Here is a 13,616-nt window from a genome sequence, read left to right as displayed (position 1 = left end):
CCTTTGTGGCTGTGTGTGTGGTGAAACGATGAGTTTGGGCATGTTATGTGGATATACTGTATGTTTCAGCTTATTACACGCACCTTCGCTTTAAAAAGGAAGTTTCGGTAAAAAAAAAAATCTTCAATTTTAAATAAAGAACTGTGAAGCAAAATAAGGGTCAGTGTCCATCAATGCAGCCCAATCAGTGCCCATCTGCAACCTCACAAGTGCCATGAATGCAGCCCCACCATTGCCATGAATGTAGCAAACCCCGTTGCCATGAATGCAGAATCACCATTGCCATCAGTGCAGCCTGATTCATGCCCATCTGCAGCCTTGGAAGAGACAGGGAGGGGGCAGGACAAGCACCATCAGACATACAGGAGAAATTTTTTCTCGGTGGCCTCTTTAATAGAAAGTCATGCCTCCTATGATGGACAGAACAGTCATCCAATGGCAGCGCAGGAGACGGGATTTCCTTTTACAGAGGCCGCCATCTAAACAGGAAATTCTCGTGTATGTATTGAACTCATCCCGTTCCCTCCCTGTCCCCTCCAAGGCAGCCAACATATATATCATTTGTGGCCCCCGGGACTTGGGGACTCGTTGGGGGCCACAAAAGATATACATGTCATAATTACCAGACGGGCTGTCCGAAACCGGAACGCAAGCTGAGATTGGCCCGCGGGACAGACTTTGGACATGCCTGCTGTAGGGTCTTTAAAGGGATAAAACAGATATATGTATTGCAGATATGTACTGCATGTTCTTTTTTATTTTTCACTGACATACTGTATGATGTAACCATTAAAGGATGGGAAAAAAAAAACAGTAAGCAAAAGGCAGATGTGGATTTTCTCTCACTGTAAATGAGTACCTCAGCAGCCCTTTAAATCATATTAATGCATTGCATGGTCTATGCACAACATTTAGACTTCTGGGAGGGCAATGTCTATGAATAGCTCCAGGCCACGTTTACAAGCAACACATAAATGAGCATGATTGAGAGGCTGTTCCTCTTGATTAAAATCATCCTCCATGATCCAACAAGAGGCAAAACTGTCCACTTGCCTGTAAACTGTAAAGAAACAGGCCGGAATCATTCATAGAAGGTATGAGGCTATCTTGCGGCAGACCCCAGCTATATGAATGTGTAGCACCCTAATGTTTAGGCGGGGCTGCTATTAAATTTAGTTGCCTTGGCCAATTGTTTGGAGATCAAATAATTTCCCTCTAATTCTGGAATTGCTGCATTTCTCTCTTCTGTCACTAGGTAGCCGGGTATCTGGTGACATTGGATAAGACAAGGGCATAGCAAGGACAGATTATGAATAATTGGGGTGTCTCAGCCAATGGCCAGGAATTTTCTTGGGTCCCTTGGCCTGCTGGAAGAGCCTATTTATTTGGGTGGAGTCAGGTGATCGGGGTTCTGTGCCACATGGACGGCTGTCTGGGTGGATGTGTGTCATGTTGCCCTGTGATGCTAGGCCATAAGCCTAATGTCGCGTACACACGAGCGAATTGTCTGGCGTACTTAGTCCGGCAAAAAATCCGGCGGATAGTCCGGCGGACTGTCTACCGAACGGACTTGGCCACACGGACACACAGAAAGTCCGGCGTTTGCTAGCGCGATGACGTACAGCGCATACGACGGGACTAGAAAAAGGAAGTTCAATAGCCAGTAGCCAATAGCTTCCTTTTCGTACTTGCTTCTGAGCATGCATCATTCTTAGTCCGCCGGACTAGCATACTGACGAACGTATTGTCCGCTGAAACCCAAGTCTGGAAAGATTGGACTGCAAAAATACTTTCTAAGTCCGCCGGACTTTACCCTGGAAAAGTCTGCTGAAGCCCACACACGATCGAATTGTCCGGTGAAATGCGTTTCGGCGGACTAAGTACTCCGGACAATTTGATCGTGTGTACGCGGCATTAGGCCTACCCTGGAGACATCTGGCTGCTAGGCTGTCTGAGGGCCTATCCGGAAGCAGGAGGGCAGCTTCCACCCAAAGAGGAATCAGTGGCTGTCGGAGGTAAAAGGGAAACTGTCGCTAATAAGGGACCATTCCCCTTGCTACCGGAGACTGCAGTGAGTGAGCTGAGGCCAGTACTAGAGCAGACTTCTCGCCAGCTGGGGACAGTGAAGAAGTGGGAAAACTTCAGCAAGTGCCAAGCCAGGGACCCAGCGGGACAGTGGGGGTGAAGCTTGAGGAGTATCAGTGAGTGCCAAGCCAGGGACCCAGCAAGGAACCAGGGGTGACTCTTGAGGAAGATGCAGAGTGCTAAATGGAAGAACTCAGGTGATCCAGTGGCTAGTGGAACTGAAGCGAGAGAGAGAGACTGGGAGCTCATTGAGTGAAGACCCACAGTGAATGAGAGTGTATGGAGAACTGTTAGAGTTGCAAATAGTTGAATACCATTACCATTAGTAACAGCTACAAGATTGTTGCCATATGAGACAGTGGTCCTACCTATAGAGAAGTGGTGTCTGGCTGGAAGCCTTCATCTGTATAGCTGTCCACCTATAGAAGTCTCGGAGTCTGCTAATTATCCTTGCATCTACCTAAGGGTGTCCTGGCCCTAACCCTCTCTCCCACATTTTGTTCAAGAGACAATAAATCTCTTTGCATTTAAAAAGTGTGTGGTGCCCACCTATTCATCTTGCATTACCCCCCATCATGCCTTGTAACACACTCTACAATGATGGACATCAGCTCTCCCTAACTCCGGAGGCAACCATTAGGCCTAAAGAGACTTGGGGCTTTGCCCCACATTGGGCGCCAAATGTGGCCAAGGCATTATATCTCCAGCAGTTGCCCATATCAACTGGCTACAGCTATTTCGGAATTTCATCTGGCTCCATGGGAAAGTGGCAAGTAATATCTTTACTTCGTATATACTGTCTTATTAAGCATTCCAACAATGTGGGGAAGAACCAGAGTGTCTCATTGCTCATGGGAGAGTACCAGCCTGGTCTTTTGACATTTTACACCAGTGCTGCAAGGGTTAAAATGGACTCCATTAAAGTATTGGTGCACTGCAAAAAGAAAGAGGCGGGCGCTGAAGTTTCCAGAAAGTATCTGCACCAATCCGTTGACGGGGGAGTAGCCCCCGCTCTGCAGAGAAGGATAAGGAAGTGCTGCCACGTGTGCCTGGTTGTGGGATGGAGAAGATGGCGCAGTTTGGAAGTATGATGGCTGATTGGAAAATCTATGCTCAGGGCGTTGGCTTTGGTTTGAGTTCAATATTCAAAAATTCGATCTTGTGGAAAGAGTAGCCTTTCATAGAAGCAGTGCTGTCATTGCTATAAACACTGCTTGTGTGCTGTGCAGTACAGGTTCAGAGCTATTTATTTATGGCAGGGCACATCTACCTAATGCAACTATTTGTAATATCTATTTTAGATATCGGTCAACAAAATGCCCTATAGTTATTAGTGTGTCATTCATGGCAGCTCTATTCCAAATCTTTGTTACAGTTTGGGGTATTACCGGTAGTCATATATTCCCTATATGTTATATTGTGGTGGGTCAGTTATGTTTTATATTATGTATTTAATGCATTGTGAAATCTACAATTAACTGAAAGACCTATTTCTAAAACACTGTCAAATTATTTAGGTGCGTATGAGGAGTGTAGTAGAAGTAGCACAGTTGACTACTATTGGTACAGAAAAACATTAAACATAACCACAACTATCAATGAAAGTGGAGATTTGCAATGGTGGATGGTGATTTCTCTAGCAGTAGCGTGGGGCGCTGTATATCTCTGCACGATAAGAGGGATTCAATCTACAGGAAAGGTAATTCTAAAAAAAAAGGTTTGTTTTGCAATGTGTTAATGCTTGCGTTATTTCATATATAAGGAAATGCTGTTTCTCTTTTTAGAAATAGGGTGTTATGCAATGTTTGAGGGCCCATGATCTGTTGCAGTGCATTAGTGTACAAGTATTACCAAGCTGTATGTTGCATGTTACTATGCATTGCGTTAAAGCCACCCATTCACTTTGAATGGGCTGTCAATGCACCTCAGTGGAAATAATAAGTACCTGCACCATTTTGAATTGCAGTACACCATCTTGCACAGCAGTGCAGATGCATTGCCATCTACTGTATATTTCTTATAACATCAATATACTACACAGGAGTAAATAACGGATGAAGACTTCTCATTAGTATTTTCTTTTGTTGAATACTGTAGTGCAGAAAAGACCAATCCTGTATAATATAACATGTAATGCATATTACCTAGTTTTATTTACTCATATTTATGTTTCTTTAACAGGTAGTTTACATTACTGCTACATTCCCTTACATTATTCTAACCATATTTCTCATTCGTGGTTTCACATTGCCTGGTGCAATTGATGGACTGAGGTACCTTTTTACTCCAGATGTAAGTTTATTTATTTATTTATGAACAGCATATGAAGTGTGACAACCCCAGCCCCAGTGTTGTATTAATCCTGCAAATTGTATCTACTTAGAAGACTATAAATACGGGCAGAAGAATGGTTTACTTTCTTATTATAGTTATCTAGTTTGGCTATAGTCTCAAAGTCTGCATGCCATTGTAATACAGCTAACAAAAGGTTAAATGTCAGCTTTAACAAAAAAACTTGATTATGAGTGGGGGGCTGCATAATGTAGTAGTTCCACCTGTCACCCTGCCCAGACTGGCATTCACTTCCAGTCACTCTCCAGACAATGAACAGTCCATCAGCTTTGTTTTTGTATTTTATTGAGGGTTTAGAACTTGGATGGGGTAAAGGCATTCATGGGATGCCCAGAAAATGATTCATGCATGGTATAAGACAGTTTGGATATTCTCCTTCTGCACAACACTTGCTGTAGACTAACTTTCCTTCTCCCTCCAGCACAATGCTTCAGGCTCAGCTAGCACATGGCTTAGCCTAACTCAGGTTTCAGCCAGGCCTTAGCAAAGTTCCTTATTACAGGCAGGGACTGCGGGCCCCTTTAGCGTAGCAACAAAAATAGGAAAAGTCTTTAGTGCTAGCTCACATTTTTGATGGACTACTGATCCCAGTCAGCCCTTTGCAAGCCCTGACAGTCCTCTGCAACTGCAGCGGCCTACTTTACTGCAGGTAAAATCATAGTCACTCCTGCCTGCTCTGTATCCACCTCTGACTGCACACTCCCAGTCCTCTCCGGCATGCCTCTCCCAGCTTTCCTGACTGTGCCTGTTGCTCACTGACACTTGATGAATCCCTCATTCAGACTTGCCTGGCAGCATTCTCCACTGTCCTCTCCTGCTTCTGTTTAAGTCACCCCTTGGGTTGTGTGTGGTTCTTTTACAGCTCTGAGCCCCAGTCCAAGGTCACCCCCCCCAAGCCTGGGGGGCTCCCTCCAAGGCCCTGACAGCCTAACACTCCATCTCCAGTTCTTACGCCTGAACGACTCCTCCCCAGCTGGGCTAACCCTGGATATTTAAGGAGGCCTGCTCCCTGCCAATGCAGATTGGGGTTGGTCAGGGCTCCTCAGAATACCCCAGACAGCTCCACCCTTCTTCTTCTCCTTTCTAGAAGCCTCTAGAAGCAGAAGGGATGTAACCAAAAAGTGAAACTACATACCTCCCAAATTTTTGAGATGGGAATGAGGGACACCTATCAGCAAAAGTATGCAGAAAGAGGACAAATCCCTTGTCACGCCCCCTTAAAGGGGAATTGTACAAAAAAAACAAGATTTGTTAAACCCACAAGTGCTTTTTTTTTACCGCTGCTATTCCTTTATAATGGCTTTTGGAATTTCCAAATGCAGCAAATTAGAAATCGGATGAAAGGTTTAGCACGGAGAAACACTTTTTGATAGATAAAAAGTGAATTTTATATAGATCAGACCAAAATGAGGGACAAATGAGGAGGAATGAGAGACAGAGGGACATTGCTCCAAATCAGGGACAGTCCCTTGAAATCAGGGACAGTTGGGAGCTATGAAACTAGCTGTGAGTCACCAGCCTACTTACTCTAAGCCACTCCATTCTACAGATCAAAACAAAATGGGGCCTGCCTAAATTTACCCAAACTGGCAAAAATCTCAACTCTAGCACCTACCTAAGTAAAGGATGCTATACTAGCTGATTCACAAAACTCCTACAGGATTTTGTAAAATGTCACTAACATATCCTCAAAAGCTGAGGTAGCCCTTTTTAGTCATACATATAGCATTTAGTCTAAAGGCCCATACACACAAATAGACTTTTTGACAACAAACATGCAAATTAGCTGTTTTGGAGCAACATCCGACCGTGTGTATGCTCCATCGGACAAACTTTTTCGGTTTTCATCTGACTTTTGTTGGCTGTGCGAATGGACAAACTTTCTGGCAACAAAAGTCCGATGGAGCAAAGTCTGATCGTGTGTACAGAAAACAGTAGAACTTTTGTATAAAGTACAAACACGCATGCTCAGATCCAATGCAAAAGATCAGACAACAATACAGAAATTGACCAAAGGTGGAGGTAAAGAGCAGAAAAACCATGTGATTAGGTGAAAGTTGGCTGAAAAAGTCCTGCTGTGTGTATGCAATACAAGTTTAGGGCTGACGCCCTTTGTACAAAAATCCACAGGAAAGTTTGTACAAAGTCCTATTGTGTGTATGAGGCTTTATGCACACTTTGTTCAGTTTCGGCACTGTGCAGACACTTGATCCTGGAAAAGTTTTTGTATTCCCCTAGACTATTGGATTGTGTTATCCTTGACTCAACCCTTACCTTAACCCCTCATATTCAGAACATCTCCAATTCCTGTCACTTCCACCTGTTAACCATTTTCAGAACATGCCCTTTCCTAACCACTTGACCACTTAAGTCATTGTTCATTCCCATGCTCACAATCTCTCACTTGATTACCAGATCCTTCTGTCTTGTACTTCACTAATTAGACTCAACTCTACAAAACATCATGAATTCTGCAACAAGACTAATCTCTCTCTCCTACCACTTTTCTCTTACACGCCCCCTAACCAGTTTCTTCATTGGCTTCACACTCCCCTGAAAAGAAAACAACTCTGTCTCTTTAAAATTCATCACTTTCTTTGCTCTTCTGGTTATGGCTTTGAAAGGGCTACCGCAGGGTTCATTATTGAGAGAGCTGATAACGAAGTAGAAGGTAGAGAGGAAGAGGTAAGAATGATGGGAGGACTAAAAAAATGCTGCGCCTGTTTGATTTGGATATACCTGTCAGAAAGCTCCATGGGGAGCTGGGCTTTATACCATATTTGTCCAATATTTCAAAAGAAATGGGAGATGCCTCACTTTTCCAAAAATTTTTGACCTTCTCTTGAACATTATACAATGAATCAAGAACTTTTTTTTTAATTGCATTTGCGACACAAGTCATATTGTATTTGAATTGTATTAAGAATTGTCTTTCGTTTTTAATCTGCAGCGCTGTAGTTTTCTGTAAAATGTAATGCAATATAGTAGGGGTGCAACGGATCAAAAAACTCACGGATCGGATCGTTCCTCGGATCAGAGTCACGGATCGGATCATTTTTCAGATCAGCAAATAATAATTGAATTTGCAAAAACCTGTGAAAATTCCACCACCATATAGTCCCCACTGTAATATCCACAATCTCCCCCCACTGTAATATTGGCTGAGCATGGCTGGGTTATGGCAGAGTATGGCTGGGTTATGGCAGAGTATGGCTGGGTTATGGCAGAGTATTGGCGGGTTATGGCAGAGTATTGGCGGGGTGACCCGTTCAGATCACGGATCAGTGATGATCCGTTGCACCCCTACAATATAGAAGCCTGGAGGCATGGTGTACACAGATGGTGTACAGAATGCCCCCCAGATATGTAATTTCCTGCATGTATGTTTGGCTGGCAACCCCTACAAAACAATTTTTTTTTTGGTCATACTCCCAAGGGGAAATCACGTCTAAAGGGATGCAGACCCTGCCATTTTCCTTATTAGAGCCCTACACGTGCAGCAGCTGATTGATAGTTATAGAATCACTCCCATTAGATTTACTTTCCATATGGACACGGAAAAACAAACAGCTATTTCTTCAGAATAATAAAACATAGGAATCTGTAACAACGTTTATTAAAACCCTTGCAATATACATAGATCTCCCAGAGGGGAATGTTTTTTTCAACAAGAGTGGAGTTACTCTTTAAGCATTGTTGTCAGTGAGAAACAACAGATTAGGAGACTGCGAGCTAGGGAATCCTACTAAATCCTATTCTATTATTTACCTAAAAACCCTGAAGCCTGACAGTTTAACTCAAACCATAGAGAAAGCAGATTATTCTGCCCTTTCCTTTGCCAAGAACAACCTTCATATCCCCCTACCCTCTCTATAACCACCACATCCAATGGCTTTACACTCAATACTTATCAAACCCGTACTTTTCTTACTTACTACCATTATCCAATTTTCATCTAAATATCAGGACACCACAATTTTGTTTTTAGCACTCTTTTACATATTTATTGGGTTCCACCAATTTACCAGATTTCTTGCATGTCTTAGGACTGTGCATTATTTTTTTTAGCCCATCCTTTTTATTTTTTATTTTTTTGTGGCTCTGTGATTTTTTTTTGTCATTTTACTATGGTCTTGTGTACATGGGTCAACAAATTGTCATAGACTTTAATGGAACAGTACACATGGAAGTTCAGAGGCTGCATTTGACATGATACTGTTGTGTTTCTTTGGAAACAGTGGGGGTAATTCAATAAAACTACTGAGTCGCTTTTCTAGCATTAACTGCCCTCGTTAATGTGTTGCACCTGAATCTAAGAACATCTGTGACAATTTTGGTTCTGACAGCAAAGTAGTTCCAATTTGCTTCACTTCTAAATTGTGGCGCAATACCCACACCAAATTCAATATAAAATACAGAGAGTTTGTATCTTACGAAATTGTAATAATGCTAATACAGAGAAAGGTTTTGCAGAAGTGTCTCACATGTGCTCTCAGTCTAGGTTCACATCTATGGGGTTGCGCTTGATGCATTTTTCAGTCACGTTTTTGCGTTTTTAAACCCTTGTTTTTTATGCATTTTTGCATGCAGTTTTAATTTTGCGTTTTACTTTTTTTTCCCCCTTTCTTTAACCGCTTCCCGACCACCCCATGCCCATATATGTCAGCAGAGGGGCACATACAGGCAGTATCACGTACCTGAATGTTGCCCTTTAAGAGGCGGCGGGGGTGCGTGCGCCCGTGGGAAGCTCCATGAGTCGGGTCGCGGGTCCCACGGACTCGATCGCTGTGGGGATACCAACGATCGCCTCACGGAGAGGAAGAACGGGGAGATGCTAAAGTAAACAAGCATCTCCCCGTTCTGCCTAGCAACAGTGTCACTGATCTCTGCTCCCTGTGACTGGAGCAGAGATCAGTGATGTGTAAAACACAGCCACGCCCCCCACAGTCAGCAACACATCCCTGGGACACACTTAACCCCTACACTGCCACCTAGTGGTTAACCCCTTCACTGCCAGTGTCATTTACACAGAAATCAGTGCATTTGTATAGCACTGATTGCTGTATAAATGACAATGGTCCCAAAAATGTGTCAAAAATGTCCGATGTGTCTGCCATAATGTCGCAGTCACAATAAAAATCGCAGATCACTGCCATTTTTTTTTTTTACCAATTGAGGTCCCCCCCAAAATCCATACCATACCCTTATCCAAGTATCCAGCCCAGCAGGTCAGTAAAGAGTGGGGGTGAGCTAGAGAACCCCCCCTCATGAACCATACCAGGTCGCATGCCCTCAACATGGTGGTAATAGGTGCTTTGGGGGCCGCATTTCTTCTGTGGCTGACTTCCTCCATTTTGTTGTCGCCCGCTATGTGGCATCTCTTGTATAGCCATGGGGTGTGGCCATCTGATGAGGTCACCTTGAGAGCCCACCCCTTGTGACGTCATCAATTGTTAAGGATGTGGTGGCCAGCTTCCCGCCACCTTCTTAGCAACCAGCTATATTCAGTGTTTTAAACAGAAAAATAAAAAAGCAAAATGCAAAATGCATCAAAAATCACATCACAAACACAACACTTGTGTTTCTGGTGTGATTGCATTGAAGTCTATTAACCACTTAAAACCGCCCATTGCCGATTAACGGCATCAGGGCGGTTGTTTAACTCTAAGAGGCCGTTAATTAACGGCCTCCCAGAATTCTGCTCTCGCGCGCCCCCTGGGGCGCGCACACGAGAGCATCCGTGACCGCTGGGTCCAGTGGACCCGGCGCATCACGAATCACGGTAAACGGCCGCTCATCGCGGCCGTTTACCACGTGATCGCTCCGTCAAATGACGGAGTGATCACTTGTAAACAAGCCGGCGTCATGTTATGACGCCGGTTCCTCCCTCCCCCTCTCTGTACCGATCGGTACAGCGGAGGGGGAAGAGATCGGTGTCAGCAGCGATGTGGGCTGCATCTGCAGTGCCCACATCGCTGCTCACCGAAAATTAACCCCTCAAATCCCTGCAAATACTCTGCATTACTCTGCAATTCCCTGCAAATACTCTGCATTACTCTGCAATTCCCTGCAAATACTCTGCATTACTCTGCAATTCCCTGCAAATACTCTGCATTACTCTGCAATTCCCTGCAAATACTCTGCATTACTCTGCAATTCCCTGCAAATACTCTGCATTACTCTGCAATTCCCTGCAAATACTCTGCAATTCCCTGCAAATACTCTGCAATGCCCTGCAACACTCTGCATTGCCCTGCAACACTCTGCATTGCCCTGCAACACTCTGCATTGCCCTGCAACACTCCGCAATGCCCTGCAACACTCCGCAATGCCCTGCAACACTCCGCAATGCCCTGCAACACTCTGCAATGCCCTGCAACACTCCGCAACGCTCTGCAATACCCTGCAACACTCTGCAACACCCGCCAATACCCTGCAACACTCTGCAATGCTCTGCAACCCCCGCCGATACCCTGCAACACTCTGCAATGCTCTGCAACCCCCGCCGATACCCTGCAACACTCTGCAATGCTCTGCAACCCCCGCCGATACCCTGCAACACTCTGCAATGCTCTGCAACACCCGCCAATACCCTGCAACACTCTGCAATGCTCTGCAACACCCGCCAATACCCTGCAATGCTCTGCAACGCAGTACTCTGCAACACCATGCTCTGAGATACCCAGCCATAGTCGGTGATACCCTGCAATACCCAGCCATAGACATCTCCCGCCGCCCTCCGCCCTCCGGTGCTTCTACCGAATCGCTAATACGATCAAAGCCAGAATCTTTTTTTTTTTCAGGCTTCCCAGCTTAGAGGTGAGATGTGGGTCTTATTGACCCCACATCTCACTGTAAAGAGGACCTGTCATGCCATATTCCTATTACAAGGGATGTTTACATTCCTTGTAATAGGAATAAAAGTGATCAAAAAAATTATTTTTGGGGAAAAAATTTCAAACTAAAATAAATAAAGTAAAATGAACAATAAAAAAAAATGTTTTTTTTAAAGCGCCCCTGTCCCCATGTGCTCGCATGCAGAAGCGAACGCATGCGTAAGTCCCGCCCACATATGAAAACGGTGTTCAAACCACACATGTGAGGTATCGCTGCGAACGTTAGAGCGAGATAAATAATTCTAGCCCTAGACCTCCTCTGTAACTCAAAACATATAACCAGTAAAAAAAATGTAAATCGTCGCCTATGGGGATTTTTAAGTAGCGACGTTTGCCGCCATTCCACGAGCGTGTGCAATTTTGAAGAGTGACATATTAGGTATCTATTTACTCAGCGTAACTTCATCTTTCACATTATGCAAAAATTGGGCTAACTTTACTGTGTTTTTTTTTTTTTTTTAAGCACAAAACAGTTTTTTTTCCAAAAAAAAGCATTCGAAAAATTACTGCGCAAATACCGTGCGAGATAAAAAGTTGCAAAGACCACCATTGTATTCTCCAGGGTGTTTGCTAAAAAAACATATATAATGTTTTGGAGTTCTATGTAATTTTCTAGCAAATAAATTATGATTTTTACATGTAGGAGAGAAATGTCAGAATTGTCCTGGGTGCTCCAGAACACCTGATGGCGCTCCATGCATGTTGGGCCTCTGTATGTGGCCACGCTGTGTAAAAGTCTCACACATGTGGTATCACCATACTCGGGAGTAATAGAAGAATGTGTTTTGGGGTGTAATTTGTGGTATGCATATGCTGTGTGTGAGAAATAACCTGATAATATGACAATTTTGTGAAAAAAAAAAAAAAAAGTAAAAAGAATCTTGATTTTGCAAAGAATTGTGGGAAAAAATGACAACTTCAAAAAACTCATCATGCCTCTTACTAAATACCTTGGAATGTCTTCTTTCCAAAAAGGGGTCATTTGGGGGGTATTTGTACTTTTCTGGCATGTTAGGGTCTCAAGAATTGAAATAGGCCGTCAGTCCTTCAGGTGTGATCAATTTTCAGATATTGGCACCATAGCTTGTGGACTCTATAACTTTCACAAAGACCAAATAATATCCACCAATTTGTACTTATTTTTACCAAAGATATGTAGTAGTATAAATTTTGGCCAAAATTTATGAAGAAAAAATTACTAATCTGCTAAATTTTCTAACAGAAACAAAGAAAAATTCGTTTTTTTACAAAATTTTCGGTATTTTTTCTTTTATAGCACAAAAAAAAAAAAACCCAGCGGTGATTAAATACCACCAAAAGAAAGCTCTATTTGTGTGAAAAAAAGGACAAAAATTTCATATAGGTCCAGTGTTGCATGACTGAGTAATTGTCATTCAAAATGCGAGAGCACCGAAAGCTGAAAATTGGTCTGGTTATTAAGGTTGTTTAAGTGCCCAGTGGTCAAGTGGTTAAACGCAAAGCGTGAAAAAAAAGTCCCTGACCCTTTTCATAAATGCACCGGCCGCAAAGTGCATAGATGTGAACGTGTACCATAGGAAACCATCTTAAATTAACTTAGCGCATTTCTTCAAACTGCAAAATGCACAAAAAAACGCATAGGTGTGAACCTAGGGTAAACGTGGCACAACGTGTGACTAATTCAAGTACGATTTGCACCACTTTTAGAACGCATGCAAAAAACGTTTGCAAAATCTGTCTGCACTAGTCTTTATAAATTCTGGGGAGTATGTCCTACTGAGATGAAGATAAACTGTAGGTGCAGCAGGTCAAATGCTAGTTCTTTTAGGGTCAGGTTCACACTAGGAATCACACAGGAATGCTCAGCGCGTTCCTGTGTGTTTTACATGCAGTTTAATGTGATACGATTTGTGCCCATTCATTTAGGGCACAAATCACTCTGCACCACACTGGATTAATACATTTTTTTGGGGGGGGTTAGTAGGGCACAGCAGGTGGCAAACCATTTTTAAAGCATTAAGGTAAAAAACATTTTACCTTTAGAACCATTTTAAATTTAACACAATAGTGTTTGCAAGAATAAAAAAACACAAATATTAGAAACTAACAATCAATATAACTCTAATTACCCTAACCAATATTGTGCAATTGTTACAACTGAACTAACCATATACCAAATATCACTAGGAACATCTTTAACCAATATTCTGCACCTTTATAATAATCACTCAAGACAATAGGTGCTAGCACTACAAAAACGGTGAAAAGAGGTGAAAAACAAACCTACGGTAATAAGATCCTACG

At 43.1% G+C, this 13,616-nt stretch overlaps 1 protein-coding gene across 2 annotated transcripts in view; it reads left to right on the top strand.

Moving 5' to 3' along the window:
- Positions 1-13,616, top strand: part of LOC143996645 (sodium-dependent neutral amino acid transporter B(0)AT3-like) — a 159,171-nt gene that overhangs the window by 79,985 nt on the left and 65,570 nt on the right. For both annotated transcript variants that reach the window (XM_077491820.1, XM_077491819.1), the window contains 2 exons: positions 3,603-3,784; positions 4,267-4,377. In XM_077491820.1, the coding sequence (XP_077347946.1) occupies positions 3,603-3,784; positions 4,267-4,377 (293 nt within the window). The remainder of the gene's footprint in view (positions 1-3,602; positions 3,785-4,266; positions 4,378-13,616) is intronic.

The sequence above is a fragment of the Lithobates pipiens genome, unplaced genomic scaffold, assembly GCF_037356315.1.
Source record: "Lithobates pipiens isolate NorthernLeopardFrog02 unplaced genomic scaffold, aLitPip1_a1.2 Scaffold_19, whole genome shotgun sequence".
In the NCBI taxonomy this organism is placed as follows: Eukaryota; Metazoa; Chordata; class Amphibia; order Anura; family Ranidae; genus Lithobates; species Lithobates pipiens.
The sequence above is the reverse complement of the archived record's forward strand: the minus strand, read 5'-3'. Positions and strand labels throughout refer to the sequence as shown.